General features: G+C 46.2%; 1 protein-coding gene across 5 annotated transcripts in view; it reads right to left on the bottom strand.

The window, feature by feature from the left end:
• Positions 1 to 640: 640 nt before the first annotated feature.
• fam184ab (family with sequence similarity 184 member Ab) overlaps positions 641 to 12,304 on the bottom strand; it is a 237,960-nt gene continuing 226,296 nt past the window's right edge. For all 5 annotated transcript variants that reach the window (XM_078542180.1, XM_078542182.1, XM_078542181.1 and 2 more), the window contains one exon: positions 641 to 1,347. In XM_078542180.1, the coding sequence (XP_078398306.1) occupies positions 1,260 to 1,347 (88 nt within the window). In that variant the 3' untranslated portion in view covers positions 641 to 1,259. The remainder of the gene's footprint in view (positions 1,348 to 12,304) is intronic.

Below are 12,304 nucleotides of genomic sequence, written 5' to 3'. Positions count from 1 at the left end.
GGCACAGAGAACTTTCAACTGTGGAGAATGAATTGGCCACAGTGTCACAGCTGTTCTAAAGGAGACTACCAGTCTGCAACATTGTGATGGTATCCTTCTGATGCTCCGCATAATTTCCCCAGAACCCATCAGCCTGGGCGGTGCTGCTGCAGAATGTGGAACAAACAATATTCTTTGTCCAGCTGCATCATCTCCTCATGGTGGAAAGGTTTGGTTGTAAAATTTGGTGTGCAAGCCAAAATATTTGTGCATGTTTTTGATATCTTGGATGGTGACTTAGAGCCAGCAGATTTAAAGGGTTTCAACTGAAATGACAGCCATATAATCGTGGTCTTATACACTGGCTGTTACTGCATTTCTTTTCGATTCCAACTCAAACTGCAGCAGCAGTTCTTTTGTTGAGCCTGCAAAGAACTCAAGAGGTCACTTTCCCTGTTTTATTATTGTTATATTTGATTTTGTTTTATTTTATACGCAACACATTTTAATGGCATTTTGAGTAGTATATTATTGCATTTGCTCCAGTGAATTGGAATGAGAAAACAGTGCATAAAATCCAAATGTCAAGCAAAGCTAATGGTTAATTCATGAATTGATCCTGTGATAAACATAATCCTGAACAAAATAAAAACAAACTTCTACACTACAGGAACAAAAGTTTATTTAGCAATCAATACAAACTTTCAGACAATGAGACATCCCAAGGTAAAATACAAATTATATTTCACATATACATTATATTTCAACATATTGCACATTTGTACATGAAATTATATATGTAACTTTAAAGGAGGTCAATACGTAGAGAAGATGCCAGTCAGATACTAGGCTTTTCTCTCAAAGGAAACAAAAGAAAATCATAGGGAGAGTCACTGTTAACCACTCTATTAACCAGATAAGAGTGTTTTGGCAAATTTGGAAGAACATCACCTGTTTCAACCTCTAAACTGGGAAACAATATGAAGAGTAAGGGGTCCAAAATCATAATTTAAAATTAAAATAGGTAAACAAAATAATTTACATCGTGTGCTGTTGGAAATATTACATAGATTCTTTAAAGCCCTAGATGGCATTTCAAACTGACCCAGGCAAATAACACAAGTCCTCACAATTAGCGCTGTTAATGTTGTCACTGATCCTTTTTCAAAGGTTTTTTCACAATAAATATATTTAACTGTGCTAAAAATGGATTTTTATTGCATCATGCTTGTACTGCAGATCTATGCGGTTTTAAAGATCCATTCGGAATTTGGCTAGTTTTAGAAAGTAAAATATCTTGCAAACCATTCCTCATGCTGTGGATCAGATGAAGACTCTGTGACTAGTGTGGTTTCCATCTGTGGGGGGCTGCATTAAGAGAAATAAAACATTTTTATAACTTTGTACAATGACAGTTCAAAAGACATCTAATCTCATTAGTTACTGCCACTGGCGTGGTCTATCTCATTTTTTTGAAAGAAATTCAGGTTCCACAACAGGAACTGCAACCATGTCACAATGGAACATTGGCTCAAATCGTCCAGACTCCAGATCGTTGGAGATGGTACGTCCATTGGGAGATGCGCATCTGCACACTGCGGAAGTCCGAGCGCACAGATGTATTGAGAATTGCCTGGGAAGTTTAAACTTCCAATGGGCTGATTCTCTGCGAATATCTGCAACCCTGAACTAAGGGTGGAAACTTGGGCTAAATACACAGAACTTACTTGTATACTTAACCAGAAATGTTACACAGTTTAATACCTGGTCTAACAGCTGGGTAATTCAACTGAGTCAATCTCTCCAAATTACCGCAATCCACCCCCCCCACCTGACCTGACTAACCCCTGACAATGTGTTCAGCATTGCCACTGACCAGAAGATCCAGGCCAATGTCCTTTCAAGGAATTTGGGCCATTATGTTGGCACTTTGACCTGGTGATCTTTCTGCATTTGAATAACAAAGTTTTGTACACAAGACTTTATTCTGATCAATATCTTCAACAGGACAAAGTAACATTGAGACCTCAAATCTATGAATAATGAAAACATGCACACACAGAGATCAGAGCAACTCCAAATAAATGGTGAAAAGTGAACCAAGGTTGTGAGACAGCTTTTCACATGGAGTGAAATAATAAGGAAGCACATGCCTAGAATATTCAATCCTGTTATAAATACATATCTCCAAGAACTATGGCAGAATTTTATGTCCCGTGAGCAGGCGCAAGCCCGGCCTGATCAGGGGTAAAATAGCGCGTGATTTTCATCGCGCATTCATGTGATATTTCGGTCGGTGGGCACATGCGAGAGCTGGCAGTGCACCCACCGACAATTAAGAGGCCTATTAAAGCCCTTAATCAATTAGGTTCTACCTATTTTTTGCCATCCGTCCAACCTTATGGTTGGCGGGTGGTCGAATTGGCCAGGCGGCCTTTGCATTTTTTAGGAAACCTCATCCAGTAGGCGGGATGAGGTTCCCAGCAGTAATTTAAAAAACAATAAAAATTTTTAATCATCATTTTTAATATGTCCCTGTTCATGTGACTTGAGTCACATGTGGAAACATGTTTCTATCATTGTTAAAATCTTTATTTTGGAATCCACAATTCTTCAGCTCCCTGAGGCAGGTCTGTGCCCTCAGGGAGCTTTCAGCGCACGCTCCCGTGCATGCGCAAACTTTTGCGTTCACACTCCTCGCACCCCGACCCCGGCAGCGCTGAGCTCTTCAGCAAGCCTTTCATCCTGGCTGGCCATTAATTAGCCAGCGAGCATGAAATCGCGGTCGGGGACCAATCACCAGTGGTAGACCATTTCCCCACCGCTCCCGGACCTGCCCGATGACCGGAAAATCCTGCCCTATGTCTTTTTATAAATTGGATAAGTTATTTGGACATTTTCTTGGGAACGGACCTGGGTTTTTTTTTTAAAGTTTATAATTTCACTTTGGACTGTGAGCAAACTGCCTTTTCCAAGAAGTCACATGACTTCAGCTACATGACCAACAAGGCACCTGAAGAGATAAGAACTACTTGTTTACTTGAACCTGAATTGCTGGAGGAGAAAACCTACTGTTTTTAGGTTTGGAGGCCCTGGTGAAACCACCTGACTGAGATGAGTTTCTGTTTTGAACTTGTGCTTTGTACTCAGTTTTGGGAATAAACCGAAAAAGAGGTTTCCCAACTCACTCTGCCCCTGCCTCGACTGAAATTCAATGTAGTCATTCAGTGTCCAGCAAGAAATCCTCATCCCAGTATAACTCATCTGCATTTGGAACCCTGAGCAGCTGAGACAAGAGAGAGATCCCAAAGACACTGATCCTGATCTGTTCTGTTGCTACTGCAGCATGTGGGAGCTGCTGGACACCAAGGTGATCCAGGACGAACACATCTGTAATAAGTGTTTACAGCTCGAGGAACTTCAGATCCGGATTCAGATAGGGGACAGTATAATTAGGGGGCATAGATACTGTTCTCTGCAGCCGTGAACGTGAGTCCCAAAGGGTGTGTTGCCTGCCCGGTGCCAGGGTTAAGGACATCTCCTCAGGGCTGGAGAGGAATTTCGAGTGGGAGGGGAGGGATCCAGTTGTCATCGTCCAAGTTGGTGCCAACGACATTGATAGGACTAGAAAGGAGGTTCTGCTGAAAGAATCTGAACAGTTAGGAGCTAAGTTAAAAAGCAGAACCTCCAAGGTAATAATCTCCAGATTACTACTTGAGCCACGGGCAAACTCTCATAGGGTAAATAAAGTCAAGGAGTTAAATGCGTGGCTCATAGTTTGGTGCAGGAGGAATGGGTTTCAGTTAATGGGGCATTGGCACCAGTACTGGGGTAGAAGGGAGCTGTTCCAGTGGGATGGACTTAACTTGAACTGTGCTGGGACCAGTGTCCTGGTGAATTGAATAACTAGGGCTGTAGAGAGGGCTTTAAACTAAATGGGGGGGGGGGTTCTGGAAAGGGGATACATAGGCTTAAAAAGCAAAAGGATATGGCAGCTTTGCAGGGCAGCTATTTAGGTAATGATACCCAGAGCGTGACAGGAAGGGACAGAGTGTACAAACTTAAAAAGTAGAAGCAAATAGGGTCAAAGGTGGAAAAAAATGGTAAAAATATTAAATAATCAAGGGGCAAAAGGCAGGGAGGAAATAAATACAATAACTATCACTAGAGAAAAAGTATAAGGGAAACTAATGGGGCTAAAGGCCGATAAGTCCTCTGGGCCTGATGGGTTGCATCCTAGGATATTAAAGGAACTAGCAACAGAGATAGTGGATGCACTGGTAGTAATCTTCCAAGAATCCTTAGATTCTGGAAAAGTCCCAGAGGATTGGAAAACTGCTAACGTAACTAACACCCTTATTCAAAAAGGGAGACAAAAAACAGGTAACTACAGGCCAGTTAGCTTAAAATCCGTCATTGGGAAAATGTTAAGAGTCTATTATAAAGGATGTAATAGCAGAGCATTTAGAAATGCATAATATAATCAAGCAGAGTCAGCATGGCTTCATGAAGGGGAAATCATGTCTGACAAATTTAATCGAATTCTTTGAGGAGGTAACAAGCAGGGTAGGTAAAGGGGAATCTGTGGATGTAATAGATTTGGATTTCCAAAAGGTGTTCGATAAAGTACTGCACATAAGGCTATTTAATAAGATAAGAGCCCATGGTGTTAGGGGTAGTATATTAGCATGGATAGAGGATTAGCTAACTAATAGAAGACAGAGAGTTGGGATAAAGGTAGGCATTTTCAGGATGGCAACCTGTAACTAGTGGAGTGCCAAAGGGATCAGTGCTGGGGCCACAATTATTTACAATATGTATTAATGACTTGGATGAGGGAAATGAATGTACTATCGCCAGGTTTGCGGATGACACAAACATAGGTAGGAAGGCAAGTGGTGAGGATGACACAAAGAGTCTACAGAGGGATATAGACAGGTTAAGTGAATGGGCAAAAACGTGGTAAACGGAATATAATGTAGGAAAATGTGAGGTTATGCACTTTGGCAGGAAGAATAGAGGAGTTGAATATTATTTAAATGGAGAAAGACTGCAGAAAGCTGTGGCAATAGAGGGATTTGGGGGTCCTCCTGTATACATCATAAAAAGCTAGCATACAAGTTCAACAGGTAATAGGGAAGGCAAATCGAATGTTGGCCTTTATTTCAAAGGGAATGGAGTATAAAAATAGGGAAGTCTTGCTAAAATTATACAAGGCACTAGTTAGACCACACCGAGAATACTGTGAATAGTTTTGGTCCCCTTATCTAAGGAAAAATATTATTCTGGCATTGGAGGCAGCCCAGATAAGGTTCACTAATTTGATCCCGGGTATGGAGGGATTTTCTTATGAGGAGAGGTTGAGTTGGTTGGGCCTGTACTCATTGGAGTTTAGAAGAATGAGAGGCGAGCTTATTGAAACATATAAGATTCTTAGGGTGCTTGACAGGGTAGATGCTGAGAGGTTGTTTCGCCTTGCGGGAGATTCCAGGACCAGAGGGCAAAATCTCAGAGTAAGGGGGCACCCATTTAAGACCGAGCTGAGGAGGAATTTCTTCTCTCAGAAGGTGGTTAATCTGTGGAATTCTTTACCACAGAGAGCTGTAGAGGCTGGGTTGTTAAGTATATTCAAGGTTGAGATAGACAGATTTTTAATCCGTAAGGGAATCAAGGGCAGTGGGGAAAAGACAGGAAAGTGGGGTTGAGGATTATCAGTTCAGCCATGATCTCATTGAATGGCAGAGCAGACTTGATTGGCTGAATGGCCTACTTCCGCTCCTACGCCTTATGGTCTTCTCCACACTGAAGCTCCTTTGTAAAGAGCTTCCAGACAACTACTGTGACCAGTGATCTATCTTTTCATGCAGGAACACCAGATTGACAGTGTCAAAACCCTTTGAACTTTATCCTTCTTCATAAAGTTTTCCCATTGGCCAGATGTTTTTTTTTTCCCTTAAATGCCAACCTCTGCAAAGATCCTATCTGCTTTGTCCTTTAGGTGTGTATGTGCATGTTGGTATTTAAAGGGGTATATCATTACGCTTGCAGATTACAAATTGCATGTTAACCAGTCTTGCAGCTTGCTTTTAAAAATAAGTTTTGTTTCATAATAAATAATTCATTCTGAGTTTATTGAAAGAAGCATGGTTAAAGTCTCTTTTAATCTGGTTCTCGCAACAGTGAAAGTAAACAATTGACCATATCGGTGAGTAAATAAAACATTTATGTTTATGGTGCGTTTGCGAAGTAGTGGTGCTAGAGAAACTGCGCACTCCTCCTGTCCTGGTCATAACTACCCACACAGAGTTGGAGGTGGGGCGGTGGTGGCCTACTGGTATTGTCACTGGACTGGTAATCCAGAAACCCAGGGTGATGGTCTGGGGACCTGGGTTCGAATTGCGCCAAGGCAGAAAGACTGCAGAAAGCTGCGGCAACAGAGGGATTTGGGGGTCCTTGTGTATACATCACAAAAAGCCACATGGCACAGCAATGTGGTTGACTCTTAAATGCCCACTGAAATGGCTTAGCCACCCAGTTCAAGGGTAATTAGGGATGGGCAATAAACGCTGGCCGAACCAACTCCCACATCTCCTGAATGAATAATATATAAAATTTAGTGAAAAAGCTGGTTAAGGATTTGTTCGAGCCAGAGATTGGACATGAAAAGCTGGATTAAGGCAATAATACTTACTAAATTGCTTTAAATAAATTGCTCCTTCAACAGCACCTTCCGAACCCACGACTGCTACCACTACCATCTAGAAGGACAAGGGCAGCAGATAGATCGGAACACCACCACTTTGGAGGTTCCCCTCCAAGTCACTCACCATCCTGACTTGGAAATATATCGCCATTCCTTCATTGACATTGGGTCAAAATGCTGTAACTCCCTTCCTAACAGTCCTGTGGGTGTACCTACACCACATGGACTGTAGCTCATCACCACCTTCTCAAGAGGAGTTAGAGATGGGCAATAAATGACGGCCCAGCCAGCAAAGCCCATATCCTGTGAATGAATAAATAAAAAAAGAAACTGCTCATACTCACTCTTGGTATTCTAGAAGATTGTTATTGTATGATCAGAATGTGCTTTGACTTTTCTCAGTGGGTCCTGCCTTAGAAAGTGGGAGTTGTATTCCCCAACCTTCTCAGGCCTCAGGAAACCTGTCGACTAAGGGAGGAGCTGATTGCTATATTCAGGGGCAAGTGACTTTTCACCTACCTGCTGAATGCAGTTTGCCAGCATCACTCGCCATTCCCCCCAGCGCCCACACCAATGGTCAGAGGCCCACGACCCTTATGACCTCACCCTCCTGACCGTCCCTTTCTGACCCTTCCAATCTCTCCTTATCTCCAAGGCCTCCAATGTCCTCACCCACCAACCCATCCAATCTCGCCCAAAGCCTCCAATCCCTCTACTCGCTGGCTGTGACCTGGTGCTGAATGTCCCCCTGCCCAATAGCCAGCCAGCCTCTCATTCTGGCCTGGCTAAAGCTTGGAAATGGAGATGGAGAAATGTTAATCAGATCCTGCTGTCAAATTCAGGTTTCCTAACTTCTAAACAGCGCCCTGCCCCCGTTCATGCCTCTGAGCTAATATCAGGGCATATGGACAGAACTTTCCACTCGTCAGGCAGGCGCGCGCGCCCAACCTGAATGAGCATAAAATGACGTGGGATGATGTCGGGCGAGCGTCCCGACGTTATCACGCACTTGCGTCATATTTCAGTCAGCGGGGGCAAGCGGGAGTCGGCAGTGCGCCCGGCAATTAAGGCCATGGAAGTAATAATTAACTTCAATTTTTCATTGTTTAGGAAACCTCATCCATGGGCGGGATGAGGTTTCCAACAGCAATTAAAAATTAAATAAAAATGTTTAAATTGAATTCATAACATGTCCCTGCTCATGTGACATGTTTCTAACATTTTAAAAATCTTTCTTTTTTACTTTCAAAAATCTTCAAGTCCCTGAGGCAGCTCTGTACCTCAGGGAGCTTTTCCTGCACACACCCACGCGCATGTGTGAACTTCCCGCTCGCTCTCCCCCCCCGCCCACACAGGCTGCGCTAAGCGCTGCAGCACACATTTCACAGTGGGCGGGCCTTAATTGGCCCGTCAGCATGAAAGCACAGTCGGGCCCCGATCACAGGCGGCAGTCACTTTCGCGGCCACTCCCGCTCGTCCCCACCTGACAAGGGCAAAATTCTGCCCTATGTGTCTGTATAAGGCAAGCAATTGCTTAAATTGGCATACATTTTAAACGACATGGGAAGTTCCTATTAATTAAATGAAAGGACAGCTAATATCTCAAAACTAATTTCCTGAGAAAGGCGAAACTCGTTAAATTTGTAGGACCATTAATTGTGCTATCCCTATGCCAAGCAAGATGCAGTCAGTTTGTATGAGGGTTATGTAAAAAGGAAAAAAATTTAAGTTTCATGGAACTAACAGGGTCAATTAAACACTAAGATAAACACTATGGACTCGAAACGTTAACCGTATTCCTCTCCGCAGATGCTGTCAGACCTGCTGAGTTTTTCCAGCTATTTTTGTTTTTGTAACAGGGTCAATTCCTTGCTATCAGTTGTTAGAGAGCCAGTTCAATTATCTGCCAGGAGGCTACTATTGAATGTAAAGCTCAATTTTTCAGTTGCTTTCCTATGTTTAGGCCAATCGGCATGTTGTTAGCTGCAGGGAGCCTCACTCACTGGCCACACATATGGGCATTCGCAGGAATGCAACCCATATTTTTTTTCCATCCATTAAAATTAATGGACAAAAAATCATTAGCAGCGTTCTCGGCACTTCCTGATATACAGAGTCAGTGGCTGAAGCTCAAGGCCACAGTGTGCATTCAGCTCCTCTTAGTTGTTCCCTTAGTACTGGCCCAAATCTTTTGATCAGGATGGGAACCCCTATTTCCAACCCTGATCAGGCAAAAAAGTGCCCACTTACCTTCCTCCGATTTTTCTGGCCAATCTTCCGGTGGAGGATCTTGCAGAACTCAGTAAGTGCAGGAAACCTCGGAGACATCAGTGAAGGGAATCTGCACAGAAGCTACGTGCCTTTTTACAGTACTAACTACCATATTCTGGCAAGTGTTCGCTAACACGCTGAAAGCTTTGGAACATTTAAGCAGCTTTACAGTGGCCAGGATTTTACAGTTGGCGTGCGGGGGCAGGCCCAACACACAGGCACATAAAATGATGCACGATGGCGTTGGGCGTGCATCCCAACATCACCGTGCCCCATCGCAATATTTCGGATGCGCACCCACCATTAATTAACAGGCCAGTTAAGGCCCTTGAGGCAGCAACTGATTTCCATTTTGCAAAGCCCTTGCAATTTTCAGGGCGTCACATGGGCGCAATGAGCAGGCGGGTGGGCCACATTTTCAAAAACCTCACCCACGGGCAGGATAAGAGGGGTGAGTGGGCTCGCTAATGTGAGCTGTTTGTACTTTAGATTATAACTTACTGCTGCTTGCTTGTGTGAACAGGACAACTTCATTTTGCTTCAGAGCTGCTTTGACAGAAATAACAGGCTTCAGTTCAGGACTCAAGAGGAGTCATAACACTTAGGTCCTTCCAGGTATCAGACAGCCTTCCCTTTCCCTGGGAATGGGGATTGTGGTCTCCGCTGGAGGCGCCTCCTCTGAGGAGGAAAGGAGGGCCAGAAGGAAAAGGAGACCAGGTGTCCCCATTCAGCCTCCAGGGGAGCGACCTGTGGGAGGAGAGGCGCAGGCACGAGGGGCGCAGGGCCAGCAGGTAGTCCAAGGCGGAAGGGGCTGCAGAACACACCAATATCTGCTGCCAGGGTTTACAGGCGGCGATGCAGCTACCTCAATATGTCTGAGGTGCAATGCCGAAGGAGGCTCTGCCTCTCAAGGGGAACGTGACCTCCATTTGTCAGATGATTGGGTCTGAGATCAGCTCTGACTGTGTGAGTGGACACCCTGTGCCAGTGGCTCTGAAGGTCACAGTGGCCCTCAACCTCTATGCCTCTGGCTCTTTCCAGGGGTCAGTGGGAGGTCTGTGTGGAGTCTCCCAATCAGCTGACCACAGTTGCATCTAGTTAGTGACAGAAGCTCTGTTCAGGTGGGTATTGACCTTTATTCTTTATCATATGTACAAGGCCAGCCAGCCAGAGGCTTTGCAGCGATTGTGAAAGGGGCTCTGGAGAGGAAGGAGTCTGGAGGGGGGAAGGGGTCTGGAGGGAGGGGGGATGTCCAGGTGAACATGCAAGGGAGGGGCCTGATGTGTTCATGACTGCCTCCTGGGGAGCAAACTGAGGGTAGGCATGCTATGAGGGAATGGTGAGAATGACCAAGGGCAGAGTGAGGTGGTGGGGTGGGAGGGTGAGAGTTAGCAGCAGAAGGGACAGCGAGGGTGGTTGGTGGGAACTGGGAGGCAGACATGGACCGTGTGGGTGGGAAGGAGGAGGTCGGAGAGGTGAATGTGGATGGGGTGGGATTTTCGGGAAGGAAGGGAATGTGCACATTCACCTGGACATCCCCAAAGGAAGAGAGTTGTGGCTGGTAGGTCACAGGGGGGGAGGTGGAAGGTGATATCAGGGGGGTCAACAATGATAGGGCAAATGGGTGACTAGGGGAGGGGAAAAGACAGGGGAACACACACAAAACAGAATCTAGACCATGCTGTATAAATCAAAAGTGAAATGACAGTCCTGGTGGGCAAGATCAGAAACTGCATGGGAATATGATCATTGGGTGGGTGGAGATGCAGGTCAGCTCAGATGGATAACCGAAAGCGAACCCCAGCAGGCAGCATTGAAAATGCTCAGGACATTGAGGCGTGTGTGATACGTAAAGGACCCACATGTGCATGGGAGAGTGCTTGCACGAGGCTCCGAAAGGCCCTGCCACACACACACTTTTCCCTCCAGAATCACTTGTTGGCCAGCTGCTCCCTCTGCAGTGACAGAGGATGAGGTTGAGGGGTTCACAGGCAAAGGGGACTTGGAGGGAGAAGACAGCCTCTGAGATTCCTGAGTGGATGACCCCAGGGGTGTCCAACTGCTGCTCCTCGCCCCTTCGGGTGCCCAGCCTAACTCCTTGAGGGGAGGGAGCACCTAAAAGGACGATGAGGTGCTCCGTTTATCTCTCGCGTCGCCACTGCAGGAACTCACCCATGGCTCCTGCGATGGAGTGCAGATCTGCACACATTTCTGTGTTCTGCTGGGCCAGGGTCTCCATGGTGTCCGCCATCCTCCCCATGGAGACCTCCACACGCGCACATGTGGACACCATTTCATCAGAGAGCAGGTGGACGCACACCTCCAACTCATGTGCCACTCTGCTGAGGGCTTCCAACAGCTCTGGGTGATGTTTTCCCACCTTCTGCTGACTCTCCAGGATGAGTTGGAGGCCAAACCTAGAGACTCGTCATCTGACTTGGACCTCACAGATGCCTCTTCCCCAGTCCTCCGAGTGCTGGGGAGCTCGCACGAACCTGCCTCCTGCTGCTGCGGACACGTGTCCGTGTGGTGACTGCCAGGTTGTGAACCCGAGCCTGCCCTAAATCTGGGTCACACCGAGGTGTGTGTCTCTGCGCTGGTAAGCGCTATGATGGGTCACCCAGGCTGCTTATTTCCAGCTTTTCAATAGAGGAGGTGCCCTCTAGGCTGGAGGTGAGGACATGGATGGAGCTGAGAGTGTCCTTGGCTTGGCAGCTCTCTCTATGAACCAAAGTAGAGATAAATAGTTCATGGCAGGAGGGTCAAGAGACAGAGCACTCACATTTGCGTTGAGAGATGGATGATGTGGTGCAGGATCCTCAGCAGGGTGTTTGCCACTGACCTCACCGTCACTGCAGGCAGGGTCCACATCCTCACCAGTCAGCGCAATGGCACACTCCTCAAAGTGAGTGAGGGGCCTAATGTGGGCTATTCCACCCCCAGTCCGGGACCTCTCCCTGTTGATGTGAGCTGGCTTCTCCTGCATGAAAACAGATGGAGAGTATGAGCAGGACACTTGGCGCTTTGTGGAATGTTTGTGTGGTGAACGGAGCCATTGACAGGATGAGAACGCGAGTTTGAGAGGGTATGAGCCTGATGGAGGTGTGAGGATGTGTGTGAGAGTTAGTGGTGTTGTCCCTTGAGGTGTGAGATCCCTGTGGATGTGTGATGGGTTAGTGGGTGAGAGTTGAGAGTGATAAGAAGAGTGAGTTACCCTGGTGGAATGGATGAGTCTGTCCATCCTGTAGCAGCACTGGGTGGCTGTCCTCTTTAGCAGGGCATTGGCACTGACGACAGGTGCCACTGCCTCCCAAGCCAGATTAGTGCAGTTGCTGCCCATCCTGCGGCCAG

Source organism: Cetorhinus maximus, chromosome 5, assembly GCF_964194155.1.
Source record: "Cetorhinus maximus chromosome 5, sCetMax3.hap1.1, whole genome shotgun sequence".
Taxonomy (NCBI): domain Eukaryota; kingdom Metazoa; phylum Chordata; class Chondrichthyes; order Lamniformes; family Cetorhinidae; genus Cetorhinus; species Cetorhinus maximus.
Note: the sequence above shows the minus strand (reverse complement) of the source record. Positions and strands in the feature narration are given on the sequence as shown.